The 19,446-nt window shown below is 47.2% G+C and overlaps 1 protein-coding gene across 1 annotated transcript in view; it reads right to left on the bottom strand.

Moving 5' to 3' along the window:
- Positions 1-1,829: 1,829 nt before the first annotated feature.
- LOC143641504 (uncharacterized) overlaps positions 1,830-19,446 on the bottom strand; it is a 157,159-nt gene continuing 139,542 nt past the window's right edge. Inside the window, exon 5 of the mRNA XM_077109004.1 lies at positions 1,830-2,195. Coding sequence (XP_076965119.1) covers positions 1,830-2,195 — 366 coding nt within the window. The remainder of the gene's footprint in view (positions 2,196-19,446) is intronic.

The following is a 19,446-nucleotide window of genomic DNA, read 5'->3' as shown; positions in this document are numbered from 1 at the left end:
AGAAGTCCTGGCAGGCTGGGGCTGAAGGGCAGGGCACAGTGAGAGAGCCACACCTTGACAGGGGCCACCTGCCTGGGGTGCAGGGACAGCTAAAGGAGCAGCCCACTGTGGTTCCCTCCTCAGCACAGCAGAGGCCAATGTCACAAGAGCATCTCAACTAACTAGAGTATACCACTGGGCGAAATCCAGCACTTTCCATGATGAAAAGAACCAGCAAGTTACTCAGAGGAAGAACAGCACAGTGAGGGTCATTTGTGAAAAACACAGAGCAAATCCACTTCTGTGGGAGACCCTGAGGGCTCTTCCCTGAGACCTGGACCTGGGCATGGAAGGACCCTCAGCCTTCCTCTTCCACAAAGGGCTGGAACCTAGCCAGGGGTTTAGCCAGTAAGAATGTTGGAGAATGTCATCCAAGTCAGGAAGGATGAGATTACCCATGGCTGTTGGTGAATGATGTGAACATGCAGAGTCAGAATATGAGGGAATAAACCAACCAGATAAAGATCAGGGACATCAGTGGGAAGGCAGGGCCTGCAGAAGGTTCTGCACAGCACAGGAGACAAGTAAGTGCAGGGAGAAAGCCTAGAGATTGGGTGAGCCCTCTGCCCCACTTCTCAGGCAGGGAGTAGTATCCAGAATATATAAAGAGCTCAAAAACCTTCACCTCCCCAAACAGATGATCCACATATTAGATGACAAAGAACTAACCAGACACTTCTCAATAGAAGAAAAACAAACGAACAATGAATATATGAATAAAAGCTCATATCTCTAACAATTAGGGAAATGCCAATGACAATGACAATGAGGTTCCTTCTCACTTCACCAGAATGACAGTGATCAGCAATACAAGTAATAACAGGTGCTGGAGAAAACCTGGGGAGAGGACCTCACACCTTGTTGGTGGGACAGCAGATGAGAACCACCCTGAGGAGAGCAGGTGGAGACCCCTCAGGACAACAGGGAGGAAGCCACAGTGGGACCCAGCTCTCCTGCTGCTTGGTATTTACCCCAAAGACCCAAGTCAGCACAGTGCAGGGACACGGCCACTGCAGGGTTTATACAGTGCAGTTCCCAAGACCAGGTTATGCCACAGCCCAGGTGCCCTTCACTAGTGGATGGATAAAGGAAATGTGGGTCATGCACCAACACTGCAGCTCTGCTCAGCCAATAGGAGGAGTGAGATGATGGTGAGTGGACGGAGCTGGAGGACATTAGGGAAGGGGAATGAGAGAGGCTCAGGGAGTCAGGTGAGTGTGGGTTGTCCTCTGTGGGAGCTGCCACAAATAAGGGAGATAAAGGAAGGGGAACCCCAAGAGCACAGAAGAGGTCAGTGGGGATCAGGAAGTGACTAAGGGTGAGGGAGGAGGGAAAGGAGAAGGGAGGGGCCAGGAGTGAGCTGAGCAGATATTATTGGTCAATTCTGCCCACGTGGGAGTCCTGCACCTGTGGGAGTGAACCACTGTGAGTTTCACACACACACACACACACACACACACACACACACACACACAGAGTGTAAATTTAATGAAAATCAGAAAGTCGTGGCAGAAAGGTCAGTTAATAATAGGGAGAAGGAGGAAAATTTAAAAGGAGGTGCTGTGAGAGCAACAGAGGTTTTATAGACAATGAATATATGTGACTATGTCAAAGTGAAAACCTATAATAAATATATGTAAGATGCTCTATTTCAAAAGAAAAAGAACATGACAAAAACAGAGTCATTATCTTCAGACACATCAGAGATAAGTAGAGACTACAAGGCCACAGAGATCCCCTGGAAAGCTGATACATGGACAGGCCTCCAGATGGAGGAAACCTGCCCGAACTCACATCTGCAGCTGCTTCTGGGCTGAGCTGACTCCTGTGTGCTGAGCGCCCCCTGCTGGCCCTGGGCGCCCTGCAGGAGGTTTGTGTCTGGGCTCACACTGAGGTCCCCTCACTGTGGCTCTGGCACAGTAATAGGTGGCTGTGTCCTCAGTGGTCAGGGAGCTCAGCTGCAGGGAGAACTGGTTCTTGGACGTGTCTCTGGAGATGGACACTCGGCTCTTGAGGGATGGGCTGTAGTTAGTGCTACCACTATAACTTATGTACCCTATCCACTCCAGCCCCTTCCCTGGGGGCTGACGGATCCAGCTCCAGGCATAACCACTGGTGATGGAGTAACCAGAGACAGCACAGGTGAGGGACAGGGTCTGCGAGGGCTTCACCAGGCCAGGTCCTGACTCCTGCAGCTGCACCTGGCACAGGACACCTGGGGACAAGGACAGTCACACCCTGTCAGTCACCTGAGTCACAACCTCCCCATGGACCCAGGTCTGACACTGGGGACACTCACCTTGGGGAGCTGTGACCAGGCACAGGACAAGACCCAGCAGCCTCATCTTCTAGACCACACCTCCTTCCCAGAGACCTCAGCCCTGTCTGAGCAGAGAGCTGGGAGCTCCCACAGCCCAGAGGGCCTTTGAACCCAGAGCAGGAGGAGGGATTTGCATGTGGGTGAGGCTCCTCTGATATCTGGAGAGGCTGAGGTCAGGCTGCCCAGGTCCTCTGTGCCCTGAGATGTGTCCCTGTCTGGAACCCAGGTGGAGCTTTACCTGTGAGAGGAGAGCAGGTGGTTTCAGGGAGCTGGAAGGCTGTCAGAGGGGGAGCCCACCCTCCTGAGCCCAGCCCTGCCTCCCCCAAGCCCTTCCTCCTGCACCTGGGAGGGTCTCAGAGTGGCAGGAACGTGCCCAGCCTGCAAGAGGCCCAGGTTCACCCCCAGCCCTGAAGGAGAAGCCCTCAGTGATGACTGAACAGAGCCCAGGGCTGAGGATGGGGTTCCCCACATCCAGGAGAAGAGCACCCCTTTGTTCTCAGGACTAGTTCTTCTCTTTCATCTCTGTGAGATTTGGGGGCTGCAGACTGAGCAGGACAGGAGGGAGCAGGGTCTTAGGAGGGCAGGGTCTTCTTGCTGTGTGCCCACTGCCCTGCCCCACCCTCTACCCTGCTTGTCCTCCTGACTGTCCAGCCAATGCCTGTGGACAGCAGTGGGTGGGAATCTGCCCTGAGCTCTTCCCCTCACCTGTCCTGCCCTCTGGTCTCCACCAGGAGAGGACAGGAGGGAGGTGCTGGGCCAGGTGAGAGTCCTGGGAGCAGAGGCAGCTCTCAGCTGTAGCTTGAGGCTGAGAACCACTGAGTTCACTCAAGCAGCACAGCTTGGCATCAGACAGGACGGCATGCAGGGAAGTCTGGGGTGAGGGAGGGAGCCCCAGGTTCCCTTCCCTGTGCAGCATCACTGCAGTGAGACCTGCCTTGCCCACAGCTCAGTATTTTGAGAGAACAGTGGACACTGTCTTTAGTGAGGTGGGGTCACTGAGAGGGCAGGTGTAGTTGCTGACCTCCTGATGAGGTTCAGGAATTGACCTCCTTCCTAACTGAGTGAGCATAACATATTAATAAGACATATAGGCTCCTCTCCCTACTCACTCTGGTGGTAATCATAAATTCACTGAAAACACTGACCCCTGGTCCTGGGGTGGCTCAGGTAAGACCTTGCTCATCTCCATAATTTTTCCACCTAAATTCACGAGTGCCATCTGGTGAAGTTTCCATGTCCTAGAAAATCTTCTAACTTAAAAAGCTATTCTTCCAGGCGTACCAAAGGGGAGACATCCTCAGATGATCTTAGCCCTGACCTGGGGAATCTGGACTCTTCTTTAGGATTCTCATTCCCCTTCACCTGTGCCAGGCGTGAGACGGTAGACTCCATCCTGCCAGGGCTTCCTATGGCCCTGCTTGAGGTGACATTTCCATCCAGTCTCACTTAGGCTGAGCTCTGCATTTCTGTTATGATCAAGGTTCATGGATTCAATATCTTGTCTCTCAATTCTCCTCCATGAGTTCTGCAGCCAGGATTCATGTTGCTCTGGAACTTTTCTGAGTGGCCTCCTTTTCAGCTCAGATGATTCTACTCTAGTTTGTGAACATTGAGAGTGCTGACTAATTAAGACAGGATCCATTGCGAAGATCACTGTGGGTTATAGCTGAAGAAAAATTTCCTGTAACTCACTTGCTTTCTGTCAGCTTTTTTCATCCTTCTTGCCCCTGGGAAATTCTTTATGATGAATGCAAATAACCAAATCAAAATTCACAGACATGGCAGGGAATTGGCCCTCCAATGTGGTCAGAAGAAATGTTGTTCTTAACAGAAGACAGTAAAACAGGATACAGTGAAGGATCCTCCTGGGATTTGGGTATGGGTGGGAAATGCTTTCTCAGGCAGTTCATGTTATGGAAAACTGCAAAACTACAACAGCTTCCAATGTGAGTTTGACCTGGCTCCTAGGGACGAGCAAGTCTGACTTGGCCTCCAAAGCTGAAATACTCTTGCTTTAGAAGTCTAGAGCAAGGGGCTGGGGATGTGGCTCAAGCAGTAGAGCGCTCGCCTGGCATGCGTGTGGCCCAGGTTCGATCCTCAGCACCACATACAAACAAAGATGTTGTGTCCGCCGATAACTAAAAATAAAAAAATAAATATGAAAAAAAATTCTCTTTCTCTCTCTCTCTCTTTCTCACTCTCTAAAATAAAAAGTCTGGAGCAAGGCAAGCCTCATGTTCTCATGTTCCTATGATGCTGCTTCAAATCCTCAGGTGTGCCTCTTTATCTGTGTGCACAGCAAATAAGAAGGAATCACACAATATTTAAAATTCTTTAGACTTATTGGTATAGTTATCAAGGCTGAGAATTTAATGTTGAAATTCATGAATATGTTGAACCTCACAAGTACATGGGCCCAGAGTGGGAAAACAGAATATTACTTACTGATAATAGCATTTAACATTTAAGAACTGCAATCAGACAGAGAAATTGGGATTTGTATAATTAGACAAAATATCTTAATACAAACACTCGTCTGGACAGTTCTTTACCTTGTCCTGGGGCAGAGCTACCCTTGATAGCCCTGATCTCCCCTTCCTTGTCCTGAGCTCCCTGAGTCCCTGAGTCCCCTGCTGATTCTGAGATCCCCCTGCTGGTCCTCAGCTCCCTGCTGGTCCTCAGCTCCCCCTGCTGGTCCTCAGCTCCCCCTGCTGGTCCTCAGATCCCCCTGCTTGTCCTCAACTCCCCCTGCTGGTCCTCAGCTCCCCCTGCAGGTCCTCAGCTCCCCCTGCTGGTCCTCAGCTCCCCCTGCTGGTCCTCAGATCCCCCTGCTGGTCCTCAGCTCCCCCTGCTGGTCCTCAGCTCCCCCTGCTGGTCCTCAGCTCCCCCTGGTGGTCCTCAGCTCCCCCTGCTGGTCCTCAGCTCCCCCTGGTGGTCCTCAGCTCCCCCTGCTGGTCCTCAGCTCCCCCTGGTGGTCCTCAGCTCCCATGGTGGTCTTGAGCTTCCCCTGCAGGCAGGTGAGTGACTGGGCGCACACTGAGTTCCCTCACTGGGTGTCTCCCACTGGAATACACAGCCATGTCCTCAGGTTTCAAGCTGTTGAGTTCTAATGATACCTGGCTCTTGGAAATGTCCCTGGTGATGTTGACTCTCAACAGTATTGACTTCAACCCCTGCAGGTGCAATTGGGAAGGACATCTGGGGAAAAGAACCAGCATATGCTCAGGTCCATCAGGGAGTCCTCAGGACCAGCAGGGGGCTCAGGAACAGGTGTGTAATGGTATCTGCTTCCACCACTATATGTTCTTCTAGCATATTCCAGGCCCTTCCCAGGATCTTGGCAGATCCAACTCAGACCATAGGTGGGAGGTAAGAATCCAGTGATAGCACAGGTGAGGGACAGGGTGTGCAAGAGCTTCACCAGGCCAGGTCTCAACTCCTGGGCTGCACCTGGGACATGACACCTGGGTACAAGGAACATCACCTCTTGTTAATCTCACTGGTACCTGCATAACTACTCCTTCTCATGAAATCCTTGTACATTCTCAAAGTGAGGTGCCACCAGGCTGAGGAGCAGCACCAGAACCTCCAGGCTGCGATGAAGAACTAATGAGAAGGAGAACTAATGAGGGGGCTGCTCAGCCAAGGCTGGGCTTTCAGCTTGAGATTGGGAGCTGCTTTGCATGAGGGAGGCCTAGGGTACAAGCAGGGAGCAGACGGCAGTGCCACCATCTTTCCCAGGAAGAGTGTTTGCCTTGTGCTGCTCAGAGGCACCGGGAGTGAAGCTGGGGAGTTCTTTCCTCTTCCTGCTGGTCCTCCTCCTGCCAGCCATCCAGAAATGGGGAGGCCCAGTGTGCAGGATTGCTAGCACCACACCAATAGGGGATGTTTCCTGCAGGAGTGCACAGCCACGCAGAGGTGAGATGCAGCCACACAGAAAGGTTCTGGATGAGTGGTGTGGTGTGCCTGTGGGGCTCTTGCAGGTGCCAGGGCAGCATGGTCAAGGGTCAGCTCCCATCCTTGTTCCCCAGGGTCAGTGAGGTCACTGTATTCTGCAGCACTCCTGCTTAAACCCCTGCTCACCCCCCTGTGATGCCTGAGATTCCCAAGTTCTCAGAGGAGTCTGAGGCCTCCTGTGTCTGTGCCTGCACAGCTGCTCCACCATGAGGACTCTGGGCCTGGGGTCACCTCCTACTTTCTCTCTTCCAGTCTGTCCTCTTCTTATAGAGCACATAACACAACAGGAGATACTTAATGCCCTCCTTTGTTTAGTCAGGGGTAGAGTTGAAAACTCATATATTTTAAAGACATTCTAAGAGTGACCAGAACAAGAGGGCAACACAGAAGAGGATTTTGTTCCCATGCAGGGACCAGATGTCTGTGGTGGCAGCCGTGACAGCACCAGCAGGGAGAGAGTCTGAGGTCATCAGCTGTGGGCAGGACCTGGCCTGGGCTCCTGAGGCTGCAGAACCCCCTGTGGATGGTGAAGGCTGTGGGCACAGAGCAGAGGGGTGGAGCTCCATCTGGACAGAGGCACCCACAGGAGGAGAGCTAAGTGGGACCCTCAGCACCCCATGCTGTGCCCTGGGAGCAACACTTAAAAGAGGAGGACGGGGTCCCAGCCTTGAGCAGCTGCAGAACCACCTGTGGGAGAGGCCTGGGGAGCAGGAGGTGGGAAGGACGTTCAGCAGCTCAAGTGAGTTCAGGGACCAGGGACTCACCAGAGGGCAGCCTCCAGGGAGCACTGAGAGTGCAGGGGCCTTTCATAGGGGAAAAGGAACTAGGAATGGAGTGAATGTGAGAAGATATTCACCATCAGTCCAGCCTTTTATACACCAGATAGATCCCACTGGAACAAGATATCAGGGGTGTAGTAAAAGTCAAAAACCTTTAGAAGAAATGCCAATCACATTGCACATCTAAGAGTTAACATTGGAGAAAAGCCTTTCACATGCAGTGAATATGGAGATGGTTTTAGGCAAATTCCACACCTGCTCAGCATCACAGGCTCCATGGTAGAGAAAGTATTTTTGTGTGTGTGCAATGATTATGGTAAGGTTGATAGCCACAAGTCCAGTCTGATTTTTCCTGTGTTCTCACCCTAGTCAGGGTGGGGAGTCAGCCTGCCCGCACTACAATCTCTAGGTATGTGACTGGAGAGTAACCAAACCCATTTTAACAGCCATGGTAAACTCAGTGCTAGAACTCTTCAGAAAAGTCCTGGCAAGCTGCACACTGAAGGGCAGAGCACAGTAAGTGAGCAACACCTGTCAGGTGGGCCTGGGATGCCTGCACAGATAAGGGAGGAGTTCATGGTGATTCTTTCCTCAGCACAACAGAGGCCAACATTACGAGAGAATCTGCACAAGCACAGAACCTATCACTGGATGAAAACCAGCACTTTCTAAGATCAAAGCAACATGAAAGTTACACAGGAGGAACACAACAGTGAAGTGAATCCTGCTTCAGTGGGAGACCATGAGGGCTTTCCCCTGAGACTGAACTAGGGCAAGAAAGCCCCCCTCAACTTTCCTATTCCACAAAAGTCTGGGACCCTGACAAAGGGATAAGCCAGTAAGAATGTTGAAAATCTTCCAAGTCAGAAAAGATGAAACTAACCATGTATGTTGGGTAATGATGTGAACACATGGGTAAGAGTCTTAAAAATAAACCAACCAACAACATTATAAAGTGCAAAAAAATCAAGATCAGTCAATCAGGATGGCGACAATCAGAAGGTTCTGTACGGCCCAGAAGAAATGTATATGCATGGAGAGAGAGCCTAGAGATTGGGTGAACACCTCTGCTCCACTCCTCAGAGAGGGATTAGTACCCAGAATATATAAAGAACTCAAAACCTCAACCTTCAAAAACAAATAATTCAATAGCTTATGGGCAAACAACAGACACTTTTCAAAAGCACAAATACAACACACTAAAAAGTATTTTTTAAAAAATTTGTATCTCTAGCAATCAGAGAAATGCCAAGGAGAATGACAATAAGATTCCTTCTCACTTCAATCAGAATGGTAGTTATCAAATACAAATAAAATCATGTGCTGTAGAAACCATGGGGAAAGGTACACGCTCACATTGGTGGAACTGCAGATGAGAGCTACCCTGAGGGAAGCAGGGTGAAGATCTCTCGAAATAGCACGGATGAAGCCACATTGTGACCCAGCTCTCCTGCTCCTTGGTATTTATCCAAAAGACCTAAAGTCAGCAAACTACAGTGACACAGCCACTTCTGGGTTTACACAGTACAATTCCCAAGAGCAAGGTATGCAACCAGCCCACATGCCCATCAATAATGGATGCATAAAGGAAATGTGGGTTATATACCAATAATGCAGCTCTGCTCAGTCATTAGAAAGCATGAAATTATGATGAAAGAGTGGATATGGAGAACATTAGGGCAAGAAAGTCACGGTACAGTGTTTTCTCTCATATTTGGAAGCTAGAACAAATAAGGAAAATAAAGGCAGGTGGAATCCCAAGAAAATACAAGAGATCAGTGGAGAGGATGAAGGTGACTAAGGGCGAGTAAGGATGGACAGGAAATAGGAGGAACCAGGAGTGAACTAAGCATATGTGAATGGCCAGTTCTGCACGTTTATGAATCTTGCATATGTAGGAATGTACCACAGTGAATTTCTCATATATACATGTGTATATATATATATATATATATATATATATATATATATATATATATATAGAGAGAGAGAGAGAGAGAGAGAGAGAGAGACATGTGTGTGAGTGTGGGTGTGTGTAAACATATACATAGTGTTTATTTAAAGAAACTTATAAAACATGGAAGAAAAATCAATAAAGTAATTGGGGAATTTAAGGAGAAGGAAAGAGGAGTCACTAGGGCAGAAAAAAGTGTTTATATGCAATGAATTATACAATCATATCAAAATGAATCCCAATGTTATTGTTTGAATGTGAAGTGTCCCCAAAAAACTCATGTGTGAGACAATACAAGAAGGTTTGGAGGAGAAATTATTGGGTTATAGCTTTAACCTAATTAGTGAATCAATCCCTGATGGGATTAACTGGGTGGTAACTGGAGGAAGGTGGTGTGTGGCCTGAGACAGTTGTTCACTGAGGTGTGGTTTGGGGTATACATTTGTATCTGGCAAGTGGAGACCTCTCTCTGCTTCTGATCCCCATGTGAGCTGCTTCTTTTTGCCACACCCTTCTGCATGATTTTCTGCCTCAGCTTGAGTCCTAAGGACTGGAATCAGCCTTCTATAGATCTAGACCCCTGAAACAGAGGGCCCTCAAATAAACTTTTATTTACCTAAAATTGTTTTGGTTATATCCTTTAATGGCAAGGTCAAAAAAGCTGGCTGAAATACCAAATAAGTACAACAACGATGCACTATTTTAAAAGGGGAAATACATAACAAAAACAGAATAATTATCTTAAGAGATATCCAGAATTAGTATAGGCAAACCCACAAATCTCCCCTGGGAAGCTGATACATGGAGAGGCCCCCAGATGCAGGAAATCAACCTCCAACCCTCATCTGCACCTGCTCCTGTCCTGGTAGTGATCTCCCTGTGTGCTTAGTGCCCCCTGCTGGCCCTGGGTAACCTGTAGGGAGGTTTGTGTCTTGGCTCACACTGAAGTCCCCTCAATGTGTCTCTAGCACAGTGATAGATGGCTGTGTCCTTGGCCCTCAGCTGGCTCATTTAGAGGTAGAACCTGTTCTCAGAGTTGTCTTGAGATGATGAGTTGGTCCTTTACCAGGTGCATAGTTGATGATCCCTCTACTATTGCTAATGTATAAGATCTATTCCAGCCCCTTCCCTGGAGCCTGGTTGACCCAACTCATCCAGTAGCTACTGAAGGCCAGGACAAGGCCCCCCCTTTGCATATGGTCCTCAACACTCATTCTTACCCTCACACTCCCTGCACCTTCCCATCTCCAGGGGCCATGGTCCTCTCTCTTCCCAGGATATTGATGCAGCAACTTCCCCACATGAGTGATGGTGTGGTGATGGTGATGGTTTTTCTCTGCCTGACTCATTTCAGCTCAGTTCATGTATTATCTTACCCAAGAGAAAGGTTATGCAACCAGCCATCATGCTCATCAATAATGGATGAATAATTGAAATGTGAATCATATACCAACAATGCAGCTCTACTCAAGCATTAGGAAGAATGAAATTATGGTGAATGGACAGAACTGGATGACATCATGGCAAGTAAAATAAGAAAGGCTCAGAGAGTTGCAGATGAGTGTTTTCTGTCATACGTGGAAGCTAGAACAAATAAGGAAAATAAAGACAGGTGGAATCCCAAGATAATAGAAGAGATCAGTGGAGAAGTCAAAGGTGACCAAGGGTGAGGGAGGAGAGACAGGAAAAGGGAGGACAGGGAGAGAACTGAGCAGATGTGAATGGCCAATTCTGCACACATATGAATCCTGCACATGTAGAAATGTACCACAGTAAGTTTCTCATATATAAATGTGTACATACAAAGTTAACCCCCCAAAAAACTATAAAAACTCAGAAGGAAAATCAGTGGAGTAAAGGATATGGGGAGGAAGGAAAGAGGAGCTACTGGGGCAGAAATGGAGCTTTTATATTGAATTAATGTATCTGTCTAAGTTAATGGAATCTCAATAATAAGGATCACTATGATGTACTAATATTAAAAATAAACAAAATATATCACAAAAACCAGGATTCATATTTTCAGAGGGACCAAAGATAGTCCAGGTGGCTCCCTGGGAAGCTAGTTCATGGAGAGAGATCCACATCTAGGAAACCAGCCCTCACCCCACCCCACACCTGCTCCTATGTGACCCTGAGCTTCCTGTGAGCTGAATGTCCCCTTACTGGCCTTGTCTCTGGCACAGCAGTAGGTGTCAGGCTTGTCTGAATTTCCACTGTCAGAGTAGACAACTCAACAATATTTTCTGATTAATACTTTCCGACATTTCCCACATAGTGACATTTATATGAATGCTATAGACTTGTCTTCTCAGTATCAGGGATGGAACACAAGATGTGATAACCCTGACCTCCAACCCAGCCCTGTTTATGTCTTAGTTTGAGGCAGGTTCTCCCTGAGAAACCCGGGACTGGCTTTGAACTAGGTGTCCTCCTGCCTTAGCCTTCTGAGTACCTGGGGTACGTGAGCTCCATCGTGGCTGGGCACATTTTCTGAACTTCTGATGCCATATCTTCTCCACTCAAGCTCATTTGGTCCCTGTCCCCTTCCAATGACTCCCTCCCATTCCCATTCCACTCACTGTGATTCCTATGATAGATCAGTTCATCATACACTGTCATTCTAGAACTCATATAATGAAGGGCCATTCCACCCATGGGGACATTTGGCAATGTCTGGAGTCATTTTATTTCTCCCATGTTAAGAAAGTGATAGTCCATAGACCATTGTGGCTGCTAAACCTCCAGCTATCAGCCTAGCTCCTGCAGCAAGGAAATAATTGACCCAAATGTTCATAAACCAAACTGAGGAATGCTGACAGGAGGCCCTAAACCTTATTAAATTCCACATAAATGTGTATGTTCAGAGTGATTGTTGGGTATATGAGATGTCTATTCCTCATGATGAGGCTATGTGACATTCATATCCCACACCCAGGGCTCCAAAGGGCAGAGGAAATTAATAAAGAACCAGAGACCCTGAGTGTGTGAGTGAACAGAGTGAGAGAAAGAGTGGATAGTTAACAGTGTCCTGACCAGGCTGCCTGTATATTTGCAGGTGTCCAGTGTGAGGTGCAGCTGGTGGAGTCTGGGGGAGGCCTGGTGCAGCCTGGGGGTTCCCTGAGACTCTCCTGTGCAGCCTCTGGATTCACCTTCAGTGACAACTGGATGAACTGGTCTGCCATTTTCCAGGGAAGGGCTGGAGTGTGCTGGAGGTATTAACAAGAATGGTGGTACAATAAACTATGCCAACTCTGTGAAGGGCCAATTCACCAAGAATATGATGTACCTGAAAATGAGGAGTCTGAGTGCTGAGGACATGGTCACCTGTTGCTGTGCCAGGTAGGGGAGCAATCCACTGTGTCACCCTTGGCTCTGACAGGGCTCATCAGAAGTTGATGATCACACCTGTAACAGGTCATTAGGCTTTGGGTATATATTTGTATCTGGAAACTGGAGACTTCTCTTTCTCTCTGCTTCCTGATTACTATGCAATCTGCTTCTGTCTGCAACACTCTTCATCATGATGTACTGCCTCCCCTCCAGCCCAAGGAATAGAGCCAGCCTTATATGGATTAAGACCTCTGAAACCATGAGCCCTCAAATAAACTTTTTCTCCTTTAAAATTATTCTGGTCAGAACCCTTAGTCACACAGCAAAATGTTGACTAAAACAGGGACCAACAATTCGAACCCCTACTTTCCAGATGAAGAGCCTGATTCATGTTGGAAAGAGATGGTTTCCAAGTATCATAGTTGCAATTTAAGACAGCCACGTTCCCATGCTGTCTTCCCATACATTCACTCACATGCACTGACACACTCATACACATACACAAAACTGGTTTTTACTAGTTTTCTCTAATGACAAGAACTTGAGAATGTGGTCATTTTGGACTGTAATCAATTCCACTAATTTGGAAGTTAAGGCTGGCAGAGAGTAATACACAGCATTTCAGACAGCAGTTGAAGTCAAGTCTCGGCAATATCTAGGTGTCTTGACCCTGGTCTCATGTTCAGGTCACACCTCTCTTTCTCTGTGAAAAACTGTCCCAGTCAGACACAGGATGCTTTTATAATCAAAATGTCACTATCCGACTTAAAGTGCTGGCTAAGCCCTCTACTGGGGCAGCGTGCTGAGGCTGGGTGGGAGGTGGAGGGCTGTGGGCTCAGCTTCATCTCTGGTACTGTGCGTCTCAGTGAGTCCAGGAGAAAACCAGAGTCCAGGTGGACAGCACTGAAGGCCACTTGTGAGGCAGAGGGCCACTCCCATTGCTTCCACATGGAATCCCATCAAGCTTTAATAAATGGGTGCCATGTAAACGTGGAGGCTGACTTAAGAACAACCTATATCAAGGACACTATCAGAGAGAAGGAGAGGGAGGAGCAGCAGCCACAGCAGGAAGACATGAGTCTCCCACCTCCAGAGGCACTTCACAGAGTGTCTGCTCCCAAGAGAGGCCACTATCATCTACAGACTCCGGGTGCTTTCCAGAGTCCCCATAAAACTGAGGCCAGCTCCTGATGGCCCCTAAGTCCCCAGACTGCAGAGGCCACCTTTTCTTTCAATGTTTAAGACAAGCTGCCTTGGAAGTTGGCCTTAGGTCAGGAAACTCAGAGGGCTTCTCAGGTCTCCAAGGACTCTTAGTCTGCTCAGAATTCTTCTAATCATTCTTGGCTCTGAGTTTCTTCTTCTGAAAAATTTATTTGATATGATCTTGAATTTCATAATGAAAATTGGCAATCAGATAAAAATGAATAGAGATAATCAATCACATATCAGCCTCAACAACTACCAATTCACAATGTAATATTTCAATAAATATCCCCACTTTTTACCAAAACTGGGTGGTTTCAAAAAGCCCCAGACAAGCCCTGTGCACTGGTGCACACCTGTAAAGACAGCTGTTCAGGAGGCTGAGGCAGAGGACAGCAATATCCTGGCCAGCCTCAGCAACATAGTGAGGTCTTATCTCAGAATAAAATATTAATAAGGTCTGGGAGTGTAGCTCTGTGAGAGAGGATCTTTGGATTCAATCGAAAGTCATATGCACACACTTTCACATATCCTCACACACACACACTCATACACATCTCACAAACACACAACCCTGACACTCACGTGCAAAACCACAAACACACTAACACTCACATACTGACACACTTGTGCATACTCTCACAAACACACATACTCACACTCTCACACACTTGTACACATTCACATACACACATTCACACATCCTAACACTTTTACACTCTCACACACTCACAAGCACACACTCACATGGACATGAACAAATATACACTCACAAACACTAACACACACAAATGCACAAACTCATGCACTCACACACACCCACTAGTGCACTCACATATAGACACACACACCTTATGCACTCAAATGTACACACCCACTCACAACGCCCTAACACACTCACACATGCTCACACTCTCATGCACAATCACATATACACACCATACACTAATAAATACATACACACTCAGACATGTACACTCACACTAACACACACTTGGCATACACACACATTCATGTACATTCACTCACATGCACTCATATACATACACATGCACTCACATACTCATATACTCACATACACACAAGCACACTCACACTCACATACACACACATGCACTAACACACATTTACACACACCATCCTAAAGGTGCCCCATGGTCTCCATTTCTTGGTGCACATACCCTGGTGTAGTAGGAGCAGGGTGTGTGACTTACTTGTGGGCAAGGTATGTGACTTACTTGTAACCAACACAACACAGCAAACATGACAGAATGTATCTGTTAAATAATGTAAGACTGTCATAGCATCTTTATGGTAGACTAAAGCCCTAGGCTGTGAAAAACAGGCTGTCATGATGTAGGTATCCCAACATGGCATGGAATCCAGAGCTTGCAGCCTCCAGCTGGCTACCAGCAAACAAAGCACAGCACGGGAGCTGGTCAAGAACTAAATTCTCACTCCACAGCATAAAAATGGAAGTGCACACTTCTTCAGGTAGCCTGGGATGAGCCCCAGCCCTGGGGACACCCTTGTCACAGCCTCAGACAGACCCAGCTGAAACATGTACAGACAGTAGTAGATGGTGCTGTTCTCAGCCTCCAGGTTGACTGTGTGTTACTAATGCAGACCATAGATGGGTGCTGTTCTCAGCCTCCAGGTTGACTGTGTGTTACTAATGCAGACCATAGATGGGTGCTGTCCTCAGCCTCCAGGTTGACTGTGTGTTACTAATGCAGATCATAGATGGGTTCTGTTCTCAGCCTCCAGGTTGACTGTGTGTTACTAATGCAGACCATAGATGGGTGCTGTCCTCAGCCTCCAGGTTGACTGTGTGTTACTAATGCAGACCATAGATGGGTGCTGTCCTCAGCCTCCAGGTTGACTGTGTGTTACTAATGCAGATCATAGATGGGTTCTGTTCTCAGCCTCCAGGTTGACTGTGTGTTACTAATGCAGACCATAGATGGGTGCTGTTCTCAGCCTCCAGCTTGGCTGTGTGTTACTAATGCAGACCATAGATGGGTGCTGTTCTCAGCCTCCAGGTTGACTGTGTGTTACTAATGCAGACCATAGATGGGTGCTGTTCTCAGCCTCCAGGTTGACTGTGTGTTACTAATGCAGATCATAGATGGGTGCTGTTCTCAGCCTCCAGGTTGACTGTGTGTTACTAATGCAGACCATAGATGGGTGCTGTTCTCAGCCTCCAGGTTGACTGTGTGTTACTAATGCAGACCATAGATGGGTGCTGTCCTCAGCCTCCAGGTTGACTGTGTGTTACTAATGCAGACCATAGATGGGTGCTGTTCTCAGCCTCCAGGTTGACTGTGTGTTACTAATGCAGATCATAGATGGGTTCTGTTCTCAGCCTCCAGGTTGACTGTGTGTTACTAATGCAGACCATAGATGGGTGCTGTTCTCAGCCTCCAGGTTGACTGTGTGTTACTAATGCAGATCATAGATGGGTGCTGTTCTCAGCCTCCAGCTTGGCTGTGTGTTACCTAATGCAGACCATAGATGGGTACTGTTCTCAGCCTCCAGGTTGACTGTGTGTTACCTAATGCAGACCATAGATGGGTGCTGTTCTCAGCCTCCAGGTTGACTGTGTGTTACTAATGCAGATCATAGATGGGTGCTGTTCTCAGCCTCCAGCTTGGCTGTGTGTTACTGATGCAGACCATAGATGGGTGCTGTCCTCAGCCTCCAGGTTGGCTGTGTGTTACTAATGCAGACCATAGCTGGGTGATATTCTCAGCCTACAGGTTGACTGTGTGTTACTAATGCAGACTATAGGTGGGTGCTGTTCTTAGTCTCCAACTTGGCTGTATGTTATAATACAAACTGTAGATGGGTGCTCTTCTCAGCCTCCAAGTTGGCTGTTTGTTACACAGCACTGGTTGACTAATATAGTACAAGTTATTGTTTATTTTAGGTGTCAACTTGATCAGATAAAGGAAACTAGATAGTTACCAAATCTTTGTTTTGGGGTATGTCTATGATGCTGCTTTGCAGAGGATATTGGTGCGTTCATTATTCATCAGACTGGGTAAGAATATCTTCCCTTAATGTGGGGGAGCACCTTCAATTAGCTGGTAGATAGAAAGATAGACCGATAGGGTAGAAAGGTAGTGGGACAATGAATCACCCTCTTTCCTGGAACTGGGCCCCTCTTCTCCATTCCTGGACATCAGCTCTTCAGCCCTAGCACCAACCCCACCCCAGGGTTCCTGGGCCTCCAGTATTGGATCAAGTGCTTCCCCAGTGGCTTTCCTGGTTCTCAGCCTGTGGTAGTGAAATGAGATTTGCCCTGCTTCTCTGAGTATCCACCTGGCAGATGGCCCATTGTGGGACTTTTCAGCCCCATCATCACACAAGCCAATTCTCTTAATAAATCCCTTTCATCTCTCAACCCGTTCTTTTCATTGGGATACTCACACCACAGTGACCTTCTTCTCTCATGTCAGCAAGAGTATCCTAGAAAGATGGCTAGATAGTCTTCTATTATTTAATATATAGTATTGGTTCTGTCCTGAATCCTGACTGATAAATATAATATGTATCAATAAAGATTTTAAAAACATTACCATTATCAGCTGTGGAGAGTGGTGACAGTGTATGGTAGAGCAGTGCCTGAGACTGGGGTCCCTTATGACTTCATGGCTGTGGCATACTTGGTGCCTAGGAAAGTTTCTGTGCAAAGGTGCAGGATGCTGGTTGCTATGGTAATTCCCTTCGTGAGGAGGCTCTGTGCTAGAGTCTTATCAGCCTCAACCTTGATCTCAGGCACACAGCTCCTGAGAATAAAGAAACCCTTTTGCTAGAGAACAACAATGTTTCACTGGCTCTGCAGCTCCTGAACCTTCTCCCCTAACAGTAACTTTAAACATTAGACTTTCTTGAGAGCTACACAAGCCTCCCAACATTGCACATTGCAATTGTAGTATGTAACTGAGGAATAAGCTGCAAACTCTGTAAATTTGATGAATAATGATTACATAGACTTTAATCTGATTAATGAGACAGATATAATAAAGATTGCTGGTATCATTCTTTAGACCTGCTTTTACATCAGAGAGCTGCTGTTATCTTTAAAATATATATATATATATATATATATATATGTCTTTATTCTTCTAATCTCCCACTGTCCCTCACAGGAACATGCTAGTTTGGCCACATCTGTCTTGGCAGTAGCCTGGCATGGTGGCACATACCTATAATCCCAGCAGCTCGTGAGGCTGAGGCAGGAGGATTACAAGTACAAAACCAGCCTGAGCAAAAGCAAAAGCAAGGTTCTAAGCAACTCAGTGAAACCCTGTCTCTAAATAAAATACAAAATAGGGCTAGGGATATGGCTCAGTGCTCCAGTGTCCCCGAGTTCAAGCTCCAGTTTAAAAAAAAAAAATATTACCATGGTAACATTACCAAATCTAAAAATAACATAAATCTTTCATGTCATCAAATACCAAATAATTCTCCAAATTTCCATGCTTATAATTTTCTTTTACAGTTGATTAGTGACAGTTAAGAATGTAAGTCCACACACAGCCTTCACTTTTAATGTCTCCATGTCTGTCTCAATTTTGTGATTACCTCTTCCTCCTTTCTTTAACATTTTTTACTGGATAATTGAGTCATGTATTTTAGATGTGAGTTGGAAGGCTCTCTACCTTCCAGTTCTATAATCCCACTGCTTCTCAGTGGATTGTCTGACTTGGCCTGCAAGCCCCTGTGGGTCTGTTAACTTGCTAGATCATGAGGACTGATCAGATGCTGATCTTATGGAAAGGTGGGGACTACTTCCTAGACGTCTGTGCAGCACTGACAGCACCGCATGGGGAGACTCCTGATATCTGGATGCCTGTTTTCTGATGCTAACATGAATCTCTGGGTTTGGGTGTGGTCAGCATCACTGACTGGAATGGAGTTTCCTGTTGAGCTTTCACTCAGGGAGCAACATTGATGATAACCTAGTTCCATTATTGTATCACAGTTGCACAATGGTGAGCAACGTCATTGCCTATGACCCTATCCATCCCTCTTCCATGGTCTGCTCTGTGGACACCATCCCTGAGCCTTCACATCCCACACCACTGTCTCAGGGTTGTGCATGTGTCAGGCTTCTGTGGTGGTTCAGGCATGGGGGAGTTTGAAGCTGCAGAGCAGTAAAGCCCACAGTGCCAGCTCCAAGCTGGGTGTCTCCTCCTTTTCTGCTGTGCTGCTGGGGTCATTAGCCTGTTGCAGCCTTCCTGAGGTTTGCCTGAAAACCCTTGTTCCTAGTGGATCTTTCTTCATGTTGACGACTTTCTCTCCTGTGACTCATTTTTCTGCCTGCACTATTTATACTCAACTCCTCAAATCTTCATAGGGCAATTTGTCCTCTCCACACTCCTACCCACTAGAGTTGTGTCCAGAGGCCATCTTCTAATGAGCCACCTCCATAATGCTCTGCTCAAATATCCAGGCTCAGCTCAAAAAAAAAAATAATAGTCTATCATATTCCCACTAATTTCAAGGTCACTGTGAAAGAGGGCTTTTGTATTCTCTTCTTACAGATGAGAAAACTAATGCAGGAAACATGGGGAGAAGTGAGAACAACTGAGGTTTCCAAGAGAGGTGGAAACCTAGGTATAAAAGAGGGAGCCCAGGGTGTGACCAAATGGGAAGTGAGGCTGGGTCTGTTCTGCCCTGCAAGGCTGAGTCCACCCACAGACAACCAAACCTCCACTGAGACTTTTAATTTCGAAAAGGACACAATTGATTTGTGTTTTGGGTTGGAGGAAAAGTGAAGGTAGAACACTCTGAGGGGACTTGGAGGTAAGAAGCCAGGTGAATGGTCTTCAAGGATTTTCCCCTTTGCATTT

The sequence above is a fragment of the Callospermophilus lateralis genome, chromosome 3 (assembly GCF_048772815.1).
Source record: "Callospermophilus lateralis isolate mCalLat2 chromosome 3, mCalLat2.hap1, whole genome shotgun sequence".
NCBI lineage: Eukaryota > Metazoa > Chordata > Mammalia > Rodentia > Sciuridae > Callospermophilus > Callospermophilus lateralis.
This window is presented reverse-complemented; position numbering and strand designations above follow the sequence as displayed.